General features: G+C 46.6%; 1 protein-coding gene across 1 annotated transcript; it reads left to right on the top strand.

The window, feature by feature from the left end:
• Positions 1–2,077: 2,077 nt before the first annotated feature.
• On the top strand, positions 2,078–21,612 carry LOC142585506 (neprilysin-1-like). Its single transcript, XM_075696300.1, has 4 exons — positions 2,078–2,187; positions 8,815–9,119; positions 12,712–12,915; positions 20,039–21,612. Exons 1-4 carry the CDS (start codon positions 2,125–2,127, stop codon positions 21,588–21,590), a joined length of 2,124 nt encoding a protein of 707 aa, XP_075552415.1. The 5' UTR covers positions 2,078–2,124; the 3' UTR covers positions 21,591–21,612.
• Positions 21,613–22,532: the final 920 nt, after the last annotated feature.

Genomic DNA, 22,532 nt, shown 5'->3' with positions numbered 1-22,532 from the left:
TCGGAGGGCGGGGGATTTGAACTGCGCTAGAGGTACGCGGACGCTTCAGAACGCATTTTCTCTAAAAATAAGTCTCTTCTTCGCACGAAACAAGCGTTTCGAGGTTTCTGGGATGGTATTTCAACAGTCCACGTTGACTTAATATTAACCTTTAGTGTCCCTTTAAAGCTGCCTAAAGCTCTGATAAAATGTCATATGAGTGACACAACGAGAGAACCTGATACTGCCCTTTCTGAGGGACTATACAACAGAAGTTTGAGATTAGACCAGGGCGTGCCGAAATACGCCTGGCAGTGCATCCATGAAAGAGCGCTATATACGTACGCTACGAAAAAACTAGGAGGGAATTGCTTTTTGATATCGCGCACTATATCGGGGCGGACTTTAGTTATTCGAGACATTTTTGGTGGGAGACAAATCTGGACAAAAGGCGCCAAGGCTTGTGGCTACTGCTTGCTGATGCGAACGATGCTGGAAGTAATGACAAGCAGATGTATTGAAATGACTGCGTGTTACATGTTGCTAAGTCATCGAGAGTGACGGAACTAAGGAAGCTTCCGACTGAAGTCGATGTTTCAGCAAGGAGACCTGTATTCGTCAAGGCAGTAATTTATTTATTTATTTATTTATTTATTTATTTATTTATTTATTTATTTATTTATTTATTCATTTATTTATTCAAATACCCTAAAGGCCCAGCAGGCATTACATAGGGGGGGGGGGGACAACAGTTAGTACAAAGCAACGCAGTACTACGATGTGTACAGAAGTCGCCGACCATTAACAGCATGTTGAAGAGAAAAACAAAATATAAAGATACATATCAACAATCATCAACAAACATTCAATTGTTACAGAGAGTAGCGTTATATATACACACGCATGTATGAAGTGAGGAGAGGGGAAGAATGAAGGTTACAGCTCAAGGTGACATTTCAGGCTGGTTACATACGCTTCGTAATCAATGACAGATGCAATGGTGCTAGGCAGAAGATTCCATTGACGGATGGCTAGGACGAGCGGCGAATGAAAGAAGAGGTTAGTGCCAGCAAAGATAGGTTAGACTTTGAGTTGGTGGTCAGTGCGTGGGAACATGCGATGCGCTGGCGTGAGACGGGATATAGCAAAGGAAGAGTGGCTGTGATATAATTTGTGGAAAAAGGACAGTATGGAAAGCGTTCTACGTCTTTCAAAAAGAGGTAACTTGAGAGCTTTCTTTATTTCAGTAACGCTTGCCGTACGCGAGTAGTTCTTCGATATGAATCGAGCGGCTTTATATTGAAGAGACTCTAATTTTGTTATTAAGTATGCCTGGTATGGGTTCCAAATCAAAGAGGCGTAATCCAACTGCGAGCGCACTAATGTGGTGTATGCTAAATACTTAGTGTCTGCATTAGCTGAACGCAGATTGCGTCTGAGAAATCCGAGTGTTTTAGAAGCCTTGTTAATGACCGTATCTATGTGAATGTTCCATGAAAGGTCGGATGCTAAATGGATCCCTAAATATTTTATGACCGGTACCGATTCTACGGTCATGCCGTTTAGAATGTAATGGCAAGGTTCTGGGTCAGTTTTTCTGGTAAATGTCACGATTTTTGTTTTCGAGCTATTAATTTCCATTTGCCATTGCGTGCACCAATTGTTAATCTTGTCTAAGTCCGATTGTAACTGAAGTGAATCAGAAGGTTCAATTATTTGCCTGTATATCACGCAATCATCTGCAAACAATCTGACCGTAGAACGTAATCGTTCACAGTTGTCGCGCTGACGAATACAAGTCCTCTTGCAGAAGCTTTCACTCCAGGTTGAGGTTTCTCTTGTTCGTCCACAGTTAATCCCATTGACTTCATCTTACTGTGGCAACTTTGTCTCGCATGTTACTAAAACTTGCATTTTACACAAACACACATGCGAAGTCCATCGCACTGACGGTTGTCCACATGCTTCGCTTGCTCCCGCCGTACGGTAGAGCCTGTCCTATTGGAAACAAAACGACGGGCTATTATTCACTGCGAGATATGCATGAGTATTGTTTAACTATGTTTATCTATTTTGCATTTTCTCTCCTCGCAGGTGGCTGTCCCTGCGGAAACAAAGCCCGTCGTAGAGGCCGCGGTATCCGAGATGTCAAAACGCTCGAACAGAAGGCTTACGTCGCACGAGACCGACATGCAGGCCAGAAAAACTGTGAGCAATTTGACACGTTTTCTGAGCTCAAGCTTGCCTCTACGCAAGACTGATTGCCCTTCCGCAAACTGTATCGTCGAATCTAATCTTTACAAGCATCTATTCCTTTAACGCTAAAGACGCCAACGTTTCGACAAGGCGACTTGTCTTGGTCAGTCCTTGTCGATACGTTAGCTTCTGTGGCGTTCTTTGTTCTACCACTGTTAAAGGGACCCTGAAACTATATTGACAATTTTGTGCAAAGATACCGAGTAGTTAGGGTAGGTCTTAAGAAAATTATCAGGTTTTAAAAAATCCACCCACCCCTATTAACGTGTGTTGTCCATCTGACGTCAGTAGGGCGAGCTATCCGAATGGCTACCCGCGGGGCGTCATCAATAATTTTTCCAACTTTCGGGTGAACAAATGTTGTTCGTAATTGTTTGAATGTTGGTTAATTTGTTTCTATAAAAAAGTAACAGCAAGAGAATACACAACGACAGTTTATCGCTACACTCAGTCACTTCCGGCCACAGCAAATGTCGTCTGCTTGTGTTACAACGTGCTCCGTGTTAACGCGAACTGTGCAGTCAGTGTTGGTCTCGAGGTTTCTTTCCGGGAGGGCCATGGTTCGCCCTTGTTGCACAGTGGGCTGCAAACAGCAATCGGCCATATGTCAAGCTGCGACATCGTGTCCCTCTGCAAGTGTTGCGTACTCCAGGGAAGCGTACCGTACTGCTGCCGAGAAGTAGGGACGCCTGCCTAACGAAGCTCGACCGACATTACTTATTGGGTAGCGTGGCGTTGTCGGCGGGCTGCAGGCATCCGGTAGATCATGGTGACCAAGCAGGGGCGAGACGATTTGCTAGTGCGAAACTTGCACGGTTTATTCAAAGGTAGTTGAAAAAAAAAATAAGGAAAGCATGAAGTAAGAAGTCTCAAGTAAGAAATATATCAAAGTACATTTCGGAGCCCCTTAAATAGCTCTCTACAAGTGTGGGCGGGATCTTGCTTCCATCGATGACACGTGACAGGCACGGAGAGAGGGCCCCTCCTCCTGCAATACCAAACACGGGCAGGAGAGGTCGATCCTCTCAGCGACGAATCCGGTCGGGTGAACGACCCCTCCGGTGCACGTGGGCTCCAGTGCAGGGAAGGTCGGGTGAATGACCCCTCCGGTGCACGTGGGCTCTTGTTCAGGCAGGTCGGGTGAATGACCTGTCGCCACGTGGTGTCAGACGCCAACCCTAACACAAGGCGGCAGAGGAGCGAAGTGGCTGTAGCGCATCGGACTGTCGGTATCCGATCGGCGCCAGGGTTACGCGTTTGCGGCCGTCACCTCGCGCCGGAGAATTAAGGGAGTTTTAGTTTTGAGGACGCAAGGCGTAGGGGCCTCTAGCTCTTGGGTGCGTTGGCGTTTGCGTACGCAAGCAGAAACACGTTATAGGTTAGCGGCCCCGAACACAAACCGCAGTGAGGTCGCATCCGCTCGCAGTGTCATCAACGTCTGATCGTTGCTGCGTTATCATTCATTAAAATATGAAATCAAGCATATGAAGTAAAGCACAATAAACCTTCTTTATTAAAAGCAGTTAATAGAGAGGTTTAGCGTGTCCGGTATTCGGGTAAACGCAGGCGGGTTGAGGCGGAGCCGTAAACGGGAGCGCCCTGCATTGTGCAGCCATCGGGTGGCGCGAAGCTCAAACGGACAAGAACAGCTAATATTGCAGTAACCAAGTATATTTTACTTTGCTGCGGGTGTAAATTTTTGGCAGCAACACGATTACGCCAGTGCCGAAAATTTTCCTTTTTCCACGGGGGCAGCGATGTTTTCGGCCGCCTCCAACAACCGAAGGACGCAAGTAGACGTAGCGGTCTGCGCATGCGCAGTACCGTCGCCCCTAGTTCTTGCGTACGCAAGCCGCTTGCGTCCCCTAACCTAAAACTCTACTACTTCAATATAGTATAGCGTGTTCGGTATTAGGGTAAACGCAAGCGCAAGTGGACTGGGAGTTTAGTGGTATGAGCGGTGGCTCAAACGTGAACGGTCTGCATGGTGCAGCCATCTGGTGGTGCAGAGCTCAACTAAACACAGAACTAATACAACAGTAACCTAGTGTATTCTACTTTGCTGCTGGTGTAAATTTTCGGCAGGAGCGTAATCGTGAACACGTTGTCTCTTTAAATGTTTGAAATGTTTTCCTCTTGCTTACAGCAATATTAGCTCTGTGCTTGGCTGCTTAACCTCTGCACCACCAGGTGGCTGGACCGTGCAGGCCGATCAGGCCGCTTGTGTACGTCTACGCTAAATCACCATCATCACAGCGGTAGTTGTATGGAGGCGCTTTAGTTTACGCCTACACCCATCCGTCAAACGCCCACCTCGCCTGAACTAGAGACTTCTAGCGTGTCCGCTATTCCGGCAAACCGGGGCGTTTTGGGCGGATTACCGGATGGTCGGGGGCGTAAACGTGAGCGGCCGGAGTGGTGCAGCCGCCTGGTGTTGTAGAGCTAAATCAGTCAAACACAGAGCTAAAATTACAGTAACCTACTTTATTCTGCTTCGCTGCTGGTGCAAATTTTCGACAGCACGTAATTGTGTTCACAATTAGGCCGCTGTCGAAAACTTACACCCCAGCTAAGAAGACTATAGTAATTGGCTCTGTATTTAGTTGGTTGTGCTTTGCACCACCAGCTGGCGCCGCCAATCTGGCCGCTCACGTTTACGCCCCCGACCGTCTGGTAATCCGCCCAAACGTCTCCGGTTTGCCGGAATAGCGGACACGCTAAATGTCTAGTGGTTACCGGAATACCGAACACTCTCGGCACTACGACAGAACGCTCGCAAAGCACGCTGCTTGGATAACCCTCGCTGGGGACCGACGGCCAGGCGGCTACTGCATAAACGTGCTAGCGGAGAGGTTCGACACGCTTCGCGCGCTGGCTTCAAGACAACCGAAAATAGACGACACGATGTCATATCATAACGCAGAGCTAGTGAAGGTGGAGCTTAGCCCCGATCAATCGGCGAACGAGTTAGGAGAGAAAGCATGGCTTGGGAGGATGGTAACTTGTAATCATCCGTAGCTCTCTTAATATGGGAGGCTTCGCTGAAATTGTGCCGCAAATGTTTTACTGTAGCTGTATTCTACCCGTCTATTAAATTTGTCCGAACCGTGTAAGGGCCCAATAAGCTCCGCGCCACCAGGTGGCTACACCGTCCAGAGCGCTCACGTTTGCACTAAAGCCCCTTCATCACAGCTGTCGTAGTATGGAGGGGCTTTAGTTTAACTTTAGTATGGAGGGGCTTTAGGTAACCGCTCGCCTGCGGTTACCAGAATACAGGAAACACTCGGAGCTGCGACAGAAAGCTCGCAACACACGCTGCTTCAATATCTCTCGCTGAGGATCGACGGCCAGGCGGCTAGCGGAGAGGCGTACTATACCGGAGAGGTTACAGCGGCTTCACGCGCTGGCTCCAAGACAACCGGAAGTAGATGACACGAAGTCACATCCCGGCGCAGAGCCAGTGAAGACGGAGCTTAGCCTCTGTAACTGGGCGGACGAGTTGAGGAGGAAAAGCATGGCTAAGGAGTAGGGTAATTTGTAATCGCCCGTAGCTTTCTCAATACGAGAAGTTTAACTTAAATTCTGGCACTAATCTTTTACTGTAGCTGTACTCTGCGCGTCTGAAAAATTTTTCAATACCGTTTCGGGGACCCTATAATCACTCGAAACCTCCATTTTCCTGTAAACCTCTCTCTTGTTTCGAATATACCAGTCAATTTATTATATACACTGACATTGTGCGGTGAAGTTACAACGAGGTAACAAATGTCTAGCGAAATGTATCTTTTTGATAAGCTGCTCCTTTTAGCCGCACCATGCATTTGGACGCTGGAACAGCACTGATAGTGCTTCGCACGCAACAAAGGCGCTCTAAAAACGCTCTAAAGGGACAGGGTGCCTGGGCACCCTATTCCCCTTCGATCCCCCAGTGCCTTATCCACTTACGTTTCATTATTTCTCCCAATTTCTGCATACATAGAAGAAAAGTGATTACAAACTTGGGCTCATCTAAGATTACCATATCATACTGAGTCATGCAACGATGATGACAACGCTAACACAACCTTCCGCACTTACAACACGATATGTACAGCTGAATTAGTTTCATGGCACGCCACTAATAATATTTGGGGTTTTACGTGCCAAAACCACTTTCTGATTATGAGGCACGCCGTAGTGGAGGACTCCGGAAATTTTGACCACCTGGGGTTCTTTAACGTGCACCTAAATCTAAGCACACGGGTGTTTTCGCATTTCGCCCCCATCGAAATGCGGCCGCCGTGGCCGGGATTCGATCCCGCGACCTCGTGCTCAGCAGCCCAACACCATAGCCACTGAGCAACCACGGCGGGGGTGGCACGCCACTGTGAAAGCTACTGAAGTAAAGTACTCATGAAGCCACAAGTCGTGGTGACCGAGTGCCTACGGCTGTGGCGTTGTGCGGCTGAGTATCCTTCTTATATTATTGCGATAGCAGTTAAGCGACACTCCAGGCGAATTACCGTCGTCGTCGTCGCTGTCGCCGTGCTGTTACGTATAGAGTCCGAATGCGAGAAGATCGCGGCCGCGCGCCGCATTGGTGTAGGTGCGAAGAAAATCTTGCGAGGGTGAGCCGAGAAGGAGCCATTTTAACAAAAAAGTGCGCGAAAAAGACGTATATAACAAACAGAGAAACGACAAACACGAGCCGCCCCCGTGTCTTTGTCATTTCTGTCTTTCTCGTCTACGTCTTTTTCGCACACTTTTTCATTAGGATGGAACCACACCCACTCGCCCAGCTCTCAGTTGCGAGAAGGATGGTGGCTTGATGCGGCGGCGTCTTCTCGTGTGCGCAAGGCTGAAAGGGTTGGGAAGGCGTGCGCCGTCTTACGCGCGCAAGGGAGAAGCGGGGAAATGCCCGCGCACTAGGCGGGCGGAGGGGAAAGGGGGCAGGGCAGTACTCTAAAACCCCTTAAACTTCGTAAAGTAGCGACACTCTCCTCCTCCGCCTTCACTCATCCTCGTTTCTCTCTTTCACGCTCCCTCCTCGGCCGTGGCGCCACCTACACCGCTCGAGCGTAGCAACGGCGCCGACGTGTGCTCCTCGCCACTCCTCAGACGCTTCTCGAGCAAAAATGGCGCTGATGCACGGCGCGAGGGCCCACGTGATACTATTAGGCCAATAGCGACGCGGCGTCGGCCAGAGCGCGCGAGGAGGAGGCGGCATTCTTCAAAGCGTGGCACAACTTTACGAAGTTTAAGGGGTTTTTATAGTACTCTTCTATTCCTCTTCTACTCCGGCTACGCCGGCAGAGCGCGGCCGCGGGCGCCCCTCACCTTGGAGGTAATCTGCGGTTGGTTCGAAGGCTGCGTGACCCGGAGTAGTCGATGGCTTCGCGTAGGTCGCGTTCTCGTGCGCCTAGTCCACAAGAGGCAGCCTGAAGGGGAATTCGCTCACCGCTGCGGCCACTCTTCCTCGCGCCAGCGTTCTGACGGCAAGCGTCCGCGGTCATCGAGCGAGATGTGTTCGTGTTTGCCTGTGCGCGCGTGACAACGCGTCCTTGTTAATTTAATCGGTAAGTGAATGTTGACAGCGGTTTATGCTGCTGATAAAACTGCTAACCTTACTTCATATAATTGTCTAATAATTTGCTATCGCAATTAATCCTGTGCCTTTGAGGCGAAACTGCGACTTTTTTTATTAAACACGTCCTGCAAATGCTCCTTTTAATATTAAATTCTGAGCAGACTGTGTTTTGTAGTGGAAAAGTTAAACCACGTTTGACCAGTTGACGTTGAACCAAGCATTACATGAAGATTTCTCGTGGTCGGACAAATTTTTTTATTAATTGCAATGAAACTGCTTTATGACAAATAGTCCGCAAGAAAGTTCATTGCACATTAAATATTACATTTAAAATGTAATGTTTTCCGAAGTAACTAACCATAAGTACTTATGGCTACGGCTCTCAATAAATTGCAGCTGTAATAAGCTTATCAGTTCATCATCGTCATTATCATCATCACCATCATCCTAATCATCATCAGCCTGGTTACGACCACTGCAGGGCAAAGGCCTCTCCCATACTTCTCCAACTACCCCGGTCATGTACTAATTGTGGCCATGTTGTCCCTGCAAACTTGTTAATCTCATCCACCCACCTAACTTTCTGCCGCCCCCTGCTACGCTTCCCTTCCCTTGGAATCCAGTACGTAACCCTTAATGACCATCGGTTATCTTCCCTCCTCATTACATGTCCTGCCCATGCCCCCCCCCCCCCCCCATTTCTTTTTCTTGATTTCAACTAAGATGTCATTAACTCGCGTTTGTTCCCTCACCCAATCTGCTCTTTTCTTATTCCTTAACGTTACACCTATCATTCTTATCAGTTACGTTGCGTCAAGTGCAAACCAGGAGCTCACTTCCTTCTTCAGGAGAACTTCAAGATTGTCAAGACCTACTGTTCGACTTTTAGTTTATCCATATTGCGATGGAATTCACGAAGCTGCGCCATTCGCGAGCATTTTTCTTAGCCAGATACCGGCTGCCTACGACAGCGGGCAGGCTCCACAAGAAATACACGTGCTTTGGCGATGCAGATCATCGAGTCCGCCAATGCGGAGCTGAAGAATCGCAACAGGATTCTCGTGGGGGTCGCATTGGTGGCGGTGGCCTTAGTCGCCGCTGCGGCCGGGATCATCTACTACTTCAGGCCGCAGGCCACGAAGGCGAGGAGGGTGGCCATTTGCGACGGCAGGGGCTGCAAACTGCACGGCATGGCCGTCAGCAGGGCCATCGACCACAACGTGGACCCGTGCGTCGACTTCTACAGCTACACGTGCGGGAAGTGGCAAGACACCCACGAATCGGTCATAGATTCCCTGATGGCTGAAAGCATGAAAACGTGCGTAACTCCTTTTGGCATTCTCTCTCTAGCTGGACCGTGTATACGTTTGCACACGCACACGTTGCGCGCACACTTACGTCCGTGGTCTCGTGGTTGAGCGTCGCCTCGACTGTGGGGAGGTCGTGGGCTCAAAAGCAAAGCCGCGCCGCCCGTTACCCCCCGGTTATCAAAATGGGCCCGGGCATCCCCTGTCCCGGTACTCGCATTTGTTTACAGGTGAACTGTACTGGGGAAGGAGCCCTCTCTATACAAATCCCGCCGCCATATGCATTGAAGGACACGATCGCCGCTCGTTAGCACGGACCTTCTTTATTTCCTAATACGCATAGAATAAAGAGCAATGACCTAATTATATAGAAACTGCAATTTTAAGCAATAGGTATGCGCTACTTAAGAGCCGACATACTTACTATAATCTCATATACTACCTCCGACGTACCAAGGCTTCACCGTTAGTTCGCGTAACTTACATTTTTGAGACTTTCTCTGCCGCTTTCAAATTATAATTATTTCTTGAATCGCGAACAGCGTGCTCTATTCTATCACTATATATCATGATCATTCCATTATCATCGACGCCTCACAACACACACTGGCCATCTGTCGGGCCATTAAGGCGCCAAGGGCACCTTGGACCCCTCATGCAAGGTGCTTGTCTCCAAGCGGAGGCGGTACGCATCGAGGCTTGGCTCATCGAACGCAGGCACTCAGATACAGAAAACCGGCTCGACTCGCAGAAGAAGGCTTCGCATTAAAAGGACATCGCGGGCTCGCAACGGCGTGGCCACAGCGAACGAAGCAGCTGGCAGTATATTAACTGTATGGCTCGCAAACGTGCGGGAACTGTTCGCTGATACACGGGGACGATACGAACTAGGGCAGCACACGACCCGGGAGCTGGTCCTCTACAGTTTAAGACGTACGTCACCTCCGGCTAGTGATTACGGCAGCCTTTTCCGTTTCGGTTTGAATAGGGTCTGTGCTTTACGCTGGTATTTCCAGAGTAAAATTTTGCACAGAGGCTACTGTATGTCTAAATTATCTGAAACTCGGCTTTTTACTCCTCCCAAAATATCGTCGCAATGGGTATGTAAGTGTCGTTTAAAGAGGGTCAGTGAAACCATGATATAATTATACCAGCTTTGCAGCTTTGCCAAGGATGCTTCAACAAAATACAGACTACCCATCTATCCCCTATGCATCCAAAGTGAAATTGCATTGCAGTTGTCCTTTGAAGGGACACTCATGAGAAGCTTTAAATCAATTTATAGTGATAAAGTATTCTTGGAGAACTCTCTATTCGTTTAGTTAAGCGACATTAGGCCTATTGTTAGAAGAGAAAATGAAGGTGAAAGTTCCATTTTTTTTTAATTTCGTGCTGAAACCCAGCCGGTTACGTCAGTGTGACGTCGTGCATTTCGAGGTATTTTCCCGTATTTGTTGGTTCGGTAAAGGTTTCCGAAACGTGCCATGCTGAATTATTGGTTCCTTTGGAATACGAAATTGTTCATATGTGTCGATAAACAACTAGCAAGGCCCCTAACAGACGCCGCTAAATTTCTTGACGTCACGGCGATTCTGGTGCGGGAACTTCACGACGGCGTCGCCACCCGTCTTTCCGTGTTGCACATTTTTCGGATGACGGAGCCTCTTCTCGTGTTAAGTTCGTGGTAGGGGCCTACGCAATATTATCGGCTGTAAAGTAAGCCAGTAAATCAAACCTACAGATGGCAATTGTATACACGGGCTCCTCATAAGCGTCGTGAAACATTTAATATCCTCGCATAAACACAATAACCCTGTAATCAATTATCTTTATTCGTTGCTACGTGCCACTTATTCATATAAGCAACACGTTATAATATGTTGGCTGCTTGGACATAGAGGCTTTGACGGCAGCGTGGTTGCAGGTGAAATTGCCACAGCGATAGCAACGCAATCTAGCAACACTTCCGTTGCCGTTCCTGCCATGGACCTTAAGTCATTCTTGCGAAGGAAAAATAAAGAAGAAACTAAGAATTGTTGGCAACGAACCTGTAACATTGAAACATCAAATAATCTGCATTTATTTAAGCCGCATTGGGGACATTGGCCTCCAATAACAAAAATACGGTGAACTGAGGTCATTTTCTCCCGACTTAGAATAGGCCACACATATGACACACTCTCTTACCTGCTGACGAACCTCCTATCTGTGGCAAATGCGCCAAGATGCTCCCCGTGGTCCACGCCTTATTAGAGTGTCTGCAAGCAGACGCTGAAAGATAAAAAAAAGAACACCTTTCTTTAGCCTACTGACAGCAAATCACACTACACTCGACAATGATTCTTGGCAAAGAACCTTTTTTTTCACAGTAAAGTCATTTTGAACCTCTTTCATGACGCTGAAAGTTATAAAGCCAAGAGATTCGTAGCACATACTCTCACTGGAGGCTATTTCTACGATGATACGCTTTTGCATGGCACGAGCATCCTGGCACTTGCGCTCAAGGGTCCTGCAGAGGCACATAGTGCTGCTGACACCCATATCATTTGCATATCATTTCCTCGTTGCATATACTTTATGATCATGGCACCTCTCACCCCTCTGGTGTCATTGTCATAGTTTTATTGTGCCTATATTTGGCGCACTTTGCGTGTTTTTAGGCCTCTATAGAACCGTGTTACATTTGCCCTTCGATACTCACAGTTCATGCACTATTGACAGCTAATTACCGTTGCATTGACGCTCTTTGGACACATCTGGCCCTTGCGGCAGTAACATCCAGCAATCATCAATCGTCATCTTCTCGTGTTAAGAGTTCCGTTATTGGTATTGCAAAAGAGTAGTTTACTAATACAGGTGAAAAAGTGTTTCTCATTATAGTCGTTGATAACAGTGCTAGCTCCAGCCACAAAAAGGCAGTGGACCTGCCCTTCACCTCTGAAAGAGAGCCGAGCTAGCTTCACGGAGTCCACTCGCAGCTTAATGACTATGCTCTTCTAACGTAATTGCAAGGCTAATTGGAAGATAGAAGCTCATTGGTTCAAGTTAAAATATTGCCCTTGGCAGAGCACTCTAATATTTGACCCGCCGTGTTGGCGTTGTGGCTTTGGTGTTGAGTTGCTAAGCCTGAGACCGCGGGATCAAACCCCGGTCGCGACGGTCGTATTTCGATGGGGTTCAAATGCAAAAAGCGCCAGTGTGTCGTGCGTTGGGTGCACGTTAAAGAACGCCCAGGTGGTCAAAGTTATTCCAGACTCCCCCACTACGGCGTGCCTGATGATCGTATCGTGGTTTTGGCGCGTAAAAGTGCAGAATTTAAAAAAAAAACGCACTCTCATAAGGATTACCAAGAAAATTTGCCAAGACCTTCAGGTTTTACCCTAAAACCAGTGACACAGAGAGATCCGTACGGAGAAAACACCCGGTTTAAACACGCAACAACGCTTCGTGGCACAGGAATGGGCAAACCGAATTGGCTGGCGCATCTATGCAAATTGTGTTTGAGGTGGACAGCATACATGTAACCTGATATTATTAGGGTTGTCACCGACTGCATGGTATCCCTTTGAACCCCACGAGTCAATCACCCTGTTGCCGACGCAGTCTGATCGAGGAGCTGGAGGAAAAAGGCAAGCGCGTCACCGCGGCCGAGACGTTCTACGATAGCTGTGTCAACGCTTCCAAGGAGAGGGATACGAACCTGCGGGAGTTCCTCCAGTTCAAGGCTTCGTTGGGATTGATGTGGCCGGAAGAGCAACCCACGGAAAAGCTGCACCCACTCGACCTGATGCTGGACCTGGCGATGAGGTGCGAATCATTTATACTACGTATGTGTGACAGACCAGCGTGGTCAACCCGTCGATGGTTTCAATTTATAAGGCAAGGGCGTGTAATGAGTTCTAGAGGAACCCGTAATATAGTTTACTTCTGTTCGTCTTTTCCTGAGACTCAGTTAGGCTGCATTTTCCGCAGAACATATTATTTATGAAGTCTAAAGAAAAATCATAAAGCAATTTTTCTGAGGCCTGTTTACAAATGGCTTATTCATACCTATGCATTTTAGTTCTTGACGAATATCTATAGGTTCTGCTCTATAAGGGAGTAAGAACAATGTTTTGTACTAATGCAGGATGACTGTATAAACATAATGACACCTACACGTAAGCGAAATGACCGAAAGAAAGATGTAGAAAGATAGCCTGTATAAACTTGTTTGTGGTTTTCGTCTGCAGACAGTATGCACAGTGTCTCCCTCCCTCTTTTATGGACTATGCCATTTCTTTTTTAATGAGACAGCTATAAGATTAGCGAACGTGGCGTTTTTGCAGCTGAGTTGTAAGACGAGGCGAATATACTGTTACGGTAATAGTTTTACTTTCTAAAGAATGAGAAGTTTGTTGATCAACTTTGTTTATTAGAAAATTGGGGGCCGTTGAAATTGCGGATTCGAAGGCAGTCGTATTTTAATGCAATCCCCTCCCCCCTTTTTTTTTCAGAAGTCTTAGAAAATCACGCACACGTAATTTGACACATTCATCAGCGAATTTCAACGATTCATCAAGCAAATATCGAAACCGATAGAGCCGGAAGCGCCGGAACGCCCCCTTTACGAAGCGCATGGCGAAGTTTGGATGTTGTCATGTCGCGTCAAATACTGATATATGACGTCAAGGCAGATGCTTGCCAGGACAAAGTGTCATAGTGGTATCTGCCGCTACAAGCAGCAGTTAAAATATCGGCGCGCTTTTCGTCACACGGCGTTTCCGTGTGACGTCATAGCGGTGCTGAGCTCCCGGCGCGCTGACCTTGCTATTGAATGGATGTGGGGGCGTTGAAATTCTGTTGTAGATATCTGAGGCTATGCGTGACTTTAAAAGGTTTTTAAAGAACGGGGGTGAATTCACATGTTGCTCCATGCCTCCAAACATGTCTCCCAAGGTTATAACAAAACGCTAATTAATAAATGTTTCTTAGTTATCCCTATGACGCTTACGTTCACAGCGCTACGAACGTAAGCGTTCTTCACCACTGGCAAAGTATGTATGTCCCGCTTAGCACTCGCCTGCAAGAAAATGCCGCGTTCGCTACGCTCATAGCCTTCTAATAAAAAAGAAATATGCACAGTATAAAAGGAAGTCTGTTATATTACTTAATAGCAAAGCGGAACGTTCTACAAGTAGTTTGCAAGAGACGCCTAAATTTATTTATCTAAGATATCACGGGTCATAAAACGATGATTTCGCACTCGCATTTGAGTAAGCGCGTGAACACTTTGGCTCTTAAAGACTTGATTTCTCGGGCAATTTCATTATTGGCGTTCTAGAAATTTTCTTTGGCACTGAGGCACATTGTGGCGCGCGCTCAATATAGCAGGTGTCTTTTCTGAAAGTCAAAACAGCTTTTTCTTTTTTTTAGTTTAGAACGTGGAGCGCTAAATGCTGCAGGTGATTTCTTAAATTTGTTTCAACTAAATTGCGTAGAGCCTTCGGTCTGCTCATGTCATCTGATGAGGTGGACATTATTTACATGACAAATTGCAATGTCCCGGCGAGTAGTTTGAAGAATTCCCTACATAACATTTTATTTGCTCACATTAGCACGCATGCACCAAATTAGAAATTTCTGTCTAGCAGACATATTAAGGCTAGCGCACTTTAGCGATATGCGTGCCCCAAATCTGCAAACACGTCCGTTGGCTGTTCCTCTTAACATCGTCCCGAAGTATACCCTACGCGTATTCTGCAAAGCTTACCTGCAAAGCCAATGTATCTTGCGGCAAGCAATCTTATAAGGCCGTATGTATCTCAGAAGTGCTGGGAAGCTCAGGATTCTTTTTCCTCAAGCAAACATGACAGCCCGACTGTGTATCATCGATGTCGCAATTATAAGACGGTATTTAAACTGAACAATCAAAAATGTCATTAGACAATCTCTTCAATTAGCCACCTGGATATTGCAGTTATTTATAAAGTTAATTTCTGCCTATTGCTGACACGCACCTTAGGCGGAACGGCGCTGTCAGAGGAAATTTTTTAAAAGTATGTTCAGTTCAGTTCAAAAGGGCACAATTTGAACACTTTTTTTCTGCTGAGGAAAACGTTTGTTTAAGCATTGCAGAATCGCAGACCAATTTGCAACGAATCTGTTTTTTTTCTAGTAAAGCTGCATTACTTATATCAGAATAACAGCCTGTAATTAAACCACATATCTTAAAACGCTCCCTGCAAGTGACTCGCCCTTTTAGAACCTAACTGCCCGCGTATAGAACCCTCTCGAGCACTTGCTTAAGGAATTTCGAGAAAAAGCCGCACTTTAGTCACATGTATATAACTTCGCATGCACATTGGCCGTAATGCCCGACTCCTTTGAACTAAATTTGTTTTCATTAGCGGTTATAGTTTTTCCACAGGATGGCTGGCTAAATTTTGCGCTTTTCGTGACACAGGCGTATAACGGTGTGGAGCGCTTGCATATGTAATTTAGTCCAAATAGAGAATTTGAGCCATACTCTTCGAGCTTTGTGAACATATAATTTATAATCTGCCCTTTATTTTTCGCCAAATATAAACAAAGTGCCTCGTTTATTTCATCAATGGGACCGGATATGCTTCCTACGAACTTAGTATAACGCATAGAATGTGGGGAAAACGAGGGTTCAGTAATCACTTTCAAACAGCATTGTTAATTGAGACAGGTTAAAATTTCGCCACACATCGCCGATAACGTTGCCAGTATTTTTACCGAACTCACATTCGGTGGAACCACTGGCTTGGACTCAAAAAATATTGCGGATAACGGCCGTAAACGCTTCCGAGTGCATTAGCTTAAGGAATTTTTCGCGAATCCCGTAACCAAATCACGCCGTTTTAACTTCATCTCCACGTCACACATGAGGTGGCCCTATTTCCTCAGGACGTCAATTTCCCTGGGCTTTTGCTGCGCTGTCCATCAATAAATAATGCACACCAATGAGCCGAAATCTGCACGCTTTTGTGCCACGTTGAGGTATTTATCGACAATCTTCAAAGTGCCGACTCAATTAGGAAAGTATGCTTGTAAGCTCTGAAATAATTGTATAAGTAATTTTCTAAAAAGGCTTTAATTAAGTTATAACAGCCTAGGATTTTATCGTACATCACACAAAACTTGCTTCCCGCTTCAATAATAGAGTATAAATAACGTGACACCGAGAAGACCTGGAAAACCAACTATAGGCTTCCTGTATATACAACGCATGAATATAGAAAAGTAGGGAGAGAACGACTATTCAGTAAATATTTTCCCAGCAAAGTATTCACCAGCAAACTTAGCTTTCCTACGCGTCCCCCATAACACGGCCGCCATATAACTCTAAATATTGCTGCCACCTATGGTTCTTTCTTTCAGGGCAGCGGAAAAACGTTGCAAGCGTTTCGTATTACGCCTCTAAACAGACAGAAAAACGACGGTCTCGAAAAATTTAATTTAGCCGCTAATAAAATGGCGCACTACAAAATTTGCCTTCACATCACCGTTAAGAGGAAGCGTCGCCTCGGGCCAACACCGGCGTCGGCTATTCAAATACACGTAAAACGCAGACACAATTTTTATGAAACAACCGCTGGTACTTGAATAGACTTGAATCGCTGGGCTGGACGCTGGACCCTATTAACTTGAATAAGATTTGTGGCATTAGAGAAAGGGAGTTACATTCTAGTCGTCTGTTGGGAGCCTAATTTTGATTTAGGGTGTGGATTTAAAAAAAAATATTGCAGAAAACTGATCTATGCAAGAAAAAAAGAATAGAAGCACGAAGCACAAATCCGTAACATTGCACCAAAAACAGATATCGCAGTTATGTAAATTTCTTCCGTTAGAAAATCTAAAGCGGAAAAATTTCATAGAATTATTTGTATCTTAAGTGAATTTGTTACAACGTTTACGATGGTTTTGCAAAAGTCCTACTTACATATTAATGTTGTACTTGATAGCGACGTATAATATATAAATTTTGTCCGCTCTACATGTACTATTAGATGTAGTTTACGGAATCGTCATATTGTTTTCTTTGCTGAGTTACGGAGCTGTAAACTTACGACTTTCGTTTTTTTAAGCGTCATAATTTTCCACACTATTTCGTAAAAAATTGATGGCCTAAATCGAAAATTCGCTTACAGCAGTCACTAGATATTACCATAAATTGTGCGTGCGAAGTTATGCATAACACAATCGATATAAATAAGATTACCATTCTATTTCCAATGCAAAAAAAAAAAAGGTGCATCGTAATTTGGTGCTGTGGTTAGTGAAAAAAAAAAGAAAAAAGAAACGGTCTCTCCATTCTAGTGTATTTAGATAGGAGCCACGAGCCCAGGTTCCGTCTTAACATTCTCCCCGTTTTCCCTGAATGTAAGCTTAGCGAATGGTGTACTCTTAGCTCTTTAACGAAACCGTGAAAACACGCATATAGCACTTTCAAGCGCTTCCAGTCCCACGAGTAGCTTTGCAGTATACCGTTTTTATAGGACGGTCAGCCCTGCTTGATTACATGCACTGTGTTATCTGCTTACTATGATCACTTCACTCAGAAGTTAGAGTAAGGTTTGCCTTAAGAGCCTATATAAATATACATAGAACCTACCTGTCTAAGTATTTGGAAAGAAAGAAGTCACTTTGCGTGCCATCCACCAATTATGATGACATTTGTTGGATGTAAAACAAGCAGTTTAAATACAAAACTATTTCACTGAAGCCTTTCGCATTCTTTCTCAAAAATTTCCTGAATAAGTGACCCACCTTGGTGGTCATACTTTACCGCCTTATCCCAAAATTTTACTTCGAATTTTTGAAACCGTCTTGGAACAAGTCAAGGTTTATGTTCAACACTAATTCACTCCTGTCGAAAATGTTCATTACGAAAAAAAAATCAATTTATAGTACTAAAACAACGAACTGTGAATCACTTTAGTGAATCACTTTTGTCTGAGATAGCGCATTTGTCACGAAATATAAGTGATAGAACGTAGCTCTCAAACTTTCGGCCAAGAACGTTTTGTAGAGATGCTTAGAAGAGAGTAAAATATTTGAATATTGAATAAGACGTGTCGAGCGCGAAGGTTGTGCATAACCGATACTTATACTAAAAAATAAGCGATACTCGAGTCGTGTGGGAGGACCAAGACATTCGAGCGGAACTCACCTACGTTGACTATCCAAGTATTACTAATCACTGGGATGCGTCACGTATGAGGCCTGTGCTGCAGCCCAGCTCTTCTCTCGCGCTTCCCTCTGGACACGCTGCATCACCAGGCGGCGTCAATACAATACATTACAATACAATACAATACAATACAATACAATACAATGCAATACAATATAATACAATACAATACAATACAATATATTTATTTAGCATCTTTCGGATGTTGGGTGCGCCGGCAAAAAGCCAATGGGAAGGCTTCACTAGGCCGACGCATGCTACAGAGGCTTGGCAGTGGTACACGAAAACATACAAAGATACGTCGCCGTTAAGTCTCCGCGTACCCAGTGACACATACACAATGGAGAGTTTTAGGTTAGGGGACGCAAGCGGCTTGCGTACGCGAGAACTAGGAGTGACGGCACTGCGCCGTCACTTAGATTGTGATGTACACTTAGATTGTGATGACTATGGCGTCTCGTTAAGGAACCCCAGGTGGTCGAAATTAAACCGGAGTCCCTCACTACGGCGTGTCCCATGATCAGATCATGGTTTTGGCTCGTAAAACCTCGGGATTTAATTTTTTATTGCGATAGCAATTATACAGGTATCTACCCTCCAGTCGCATTTATGCCGTCGCCGTGATATCACATATAAAGTCCAGGGGAGATAGCATCGTTACAGCGCGTCGTAAGCTGTATGTGCGAGTGAAATCGTTTAGGCCGACGGTGGTGGCTCCGTCTCGCGCGTGCAAGGGAAGAAAGCGGGAAGAAGCGCGCCGTCTTCCGTCGCGCGCTAGACATCGAGGGTGGGAGGGAAAGGGGGGGGGGGTCGTTCTACGCCAGCGGCGCCTGCATATGGCGCGGACGCACACGGCCGCGCAGACCTAAATTGAAAGCGATCTGCGACGGCGACACAGTGCCCGGAGTGCCGATAGCTTCGTGTACGCTTTTTCGCGGCTTAGTTCACGTTCATGTGGGACGCAGCACGAAGGTGAATTGGCTCCCCGCTGCTGCCGCGTTTTCTTAATCCGGCGTTTTGACAACGAGTGTGCGCGTTCATCGAGGGAAGTGTGCTCGTGTTTGCTTTCTTGCGCATGACACCATGCTTGTTAATTTATTTAGTAAGCGAACGTTTACAACTTTATACGGCCGATAAGACTACTACCATTACTTCGTATAGCTGTCTACTAATTTGCTATCGCAATGGATGCTTCGCTTTTCGGGCGAAAATGTCACTTTTTTGAGATGCCTCCACAGCTGAGCCCGCGTGGGTCACGGCTGACCTTGCACGGTCTCATTTAGCCAAGTGACATATCTGCACCTCGTATCTCTTACAAACTTGCGATTTCATGCACACTGCGACACGTCCGCAGACGCGCTCGCATACGCCTATAATGCTATAAAGAAATGCGTGATCGATGGTAAGATCAAACCTCTGTCTTCCAGCACAGCTGCCCAATAGTCATACTATTAGGCCATGATCAGACGCACACTTCTGTGCCAAAGGCGCTCTTTGAAACGTTTGGCGCACGCATCAGAAACCAGTTTCTCGCATTCTTCCCTCGTTACAGATAGCTTTTGAGACACCGTGTTGGACTGCAGTGCCTTCGGTATAGGCCCAAGTAGTTAGGGCAGACAGTGATACCCCCGAAGAGGGTGAATTCCGCTTTTATTGATATATCGCATTAATAAGGTACCCTAGAAAACCCAAATAACACTATCTGTATGCATACCACTTTTCTCACACCAGGTGGGACATGAACTTCTTCTTCGACGTGAGCGCAATCCAAAGTCATGGTAGATCCGTCCTTCTCATAAGCCGCAGCCGCCAAAACACTGGCTGGATGAAGCTCATCTCGGAACCCTGGACTGACACAGAGTACGAAAAAGTTGTGCAACAACACCTCAACGTCCTCAATCAGTCTGCCGACGTGGGCATCAGCGTCCAAGAACTTCGCAAAATCGAGGAAACGATCCTCGACATCAAGTCTCGCTCACACCTCCGCGATCTCAATCAGGAGTGGTTCACAGCCAGCGTTCTTGAGAGCAAGACACCGTCGGTACCCTCCGGCATGTGGCTCGATATGCTTGCCAAACACGACGAGCAGTTCACCTGGACGGCAAACTCCACGGTCATAGTCGATGACGTCGGTATACTCACCGGCCTCGAGAAGCTGCTGTCGGATCATTCGCGCCACAAGCGCACACTTATGATCGGCTTGTCCTGGGTTTTCATACACACTCACCTATGGGCTGTCGTGGGCGAACCAGAGCTGCGGTTCCGTAGTGACGTCAAGCGGCGGATGACGGAGGGCTGCGCGCATTACGTCGACAGCAAGCTGGGCGTATTAAGCGTGCACAAGATACTGAGCGAAAAGTTCGGCACTGTACCCGGGCACGTCAACAGCTTTTTGAAGCGGATCAAAGAAAAGTCGAAGCAGCTGGTCAAAAACCTCACCTGGGTCGACCAGACCGTCAAGGAGGAGGCCTGGCTCAAGATGGACCACATGACCCGCATTGTGCTGCCGTCGCCCGAGTTCTTTCGCGAAAAGAGCGAGCAGCACCTGTACGCCTCGTTCACCGACGCGATCACTAAGGATTTCGTGGCGAACTTGGTCAGCACTTCGGTGATACGCCGCAGGCTGCGAAACGACTCGCGCTTCGCAGATACTTACAGCGTGCGCTTCTTTCCCCGCTACGGGCTCAGCAGGTACCTGTACCTTCCGAACAGGTTGCAGATCGCAGTGGCCAGCCTGTACCCGCCGTTGTTCTACATGGAGGCTTCCTTAGCGATTCTGTACGCCGCCTGGGGCTCGGTCGCAGCACGGGAGATAATGAAGGTGCTTGACGCAAAGGGAATTGGTGTTGCGCACAACGGCAGCGAGGTTAAATGGATGACGGGTCCCTCCTCGTCGCAATCCGCGGCCGGGTACGTTGAGAAGACTAGCTGCAAGCTTGGCACCACCACGGGCCCCACCGATGGAGAGCCCGTGGCCCTGATTCCGGCCGTTACCGCTCTCGAATTGTCTTACGCCGCCTTTAAAGACGCCGTGTCCACCGACTTTCGCAATCTGGTGGACTTCAGGATCCCATACATGGAAGACTACAACGACGAGCAGGTATTTTTTCTCACCTTCTGCTACGTACAGTGCGCCAAGACACCGCCCAAGAAGGGAGACGAGTGCAATGTGCCGGCTAGAAACTTCCCACATTTTGCAGCGGTGTTCAATTGTAAGCCGGACACCCCGATGAATCCGGCCAATAGGTGCACATTATTTGATGTAGCTAGAAAACCAGTATAACAAACATATTCTTTGACTTGCATGATCCTTATCGCCTTTCTTCTGTCCTCGTTTCAGCTGTTGGATGACATCGATTCCGCGGTTGCCAAGCAGTCGCTACAGGCTTGCATTTTGTCAACATTATTGCTTATTCTTCTTATTGCTTTGGACATGGCATGTTCCATATTATATGACGGCGTTTGTTTACTTTACGGTTGTACCGTTATATCTTAATCTATGTAAAGCTTTAAGAATTGTGTGTGTGTGTGTGTGTGCGCGCGCGTGCGTGTGAGTGTGAGAAAGAGAGGGGGGACAAACACTGAAACTAGAAAACCTATGTGAAAAATAATTCTAAATCAGAATACTGTCGTACGAGTAAGTAGTCCGTTATCTTTTATGCCGTGCGCGCTACAACGAATGCCGCGCGCTACCTAGCGCACGGCATTCATTGGCGAAAGGCGTGAGTGCAGGCTTCTTGTTATCGTGCAAGTTCAAGCTGCGGCATCCGATGCGCTGTGTCTCGTCGTGACGATAAATGCGAAGAAACGTTGTGCTGTGTTCGTTAGAGTCAACGAATACAGGCTCTGAGTGTCCGACGGGCAGCAAAATTAGTAAGTCGGATGTATACCATATGATAACGTTGGTAGATGCCGTGTCTGATGACTGTTGGATATGAATACATGGTGTCACACGGAATTGCGAATAATCTTGTGAAAAAGTTTCACATATATTCCTATATCTTACAACTGTGTGCTGGCCATAGTACCTTTCATCCATTTAAACATGTTTGGTTTGGCCAGTTGTATAGGTTGCAATTATTCTAGACGAATAAAAGTGAAGTTGCTTTCGAAATATCTGTGACTATTTCATTTATTTCCATCTTATTCGCTCACCTTCCAAAGGAACCTATTGAAGCAACCTAATTATGTTCACATTAGGACATACGCCACTCCTATAGTTTAT

This window comes from Dermacentor variabilis, chromosome 6 (genome assembly GCF_050947875.1).
Source record: "Dermacentor variabilis isolate Ectoservices chromosome 6, ASM5094787v1, whole genome shotgun sequence".
NCBI classification, from domain to species: Eukaryota; Metazoa; Arthropoda; class Arachnida; order Ixodida; family Ixodidae; genus Dermacentor; species Dermacentor variabilis.
This window is presented reverse-complemented; position numbering and strand designations above follow the sequence as displayed.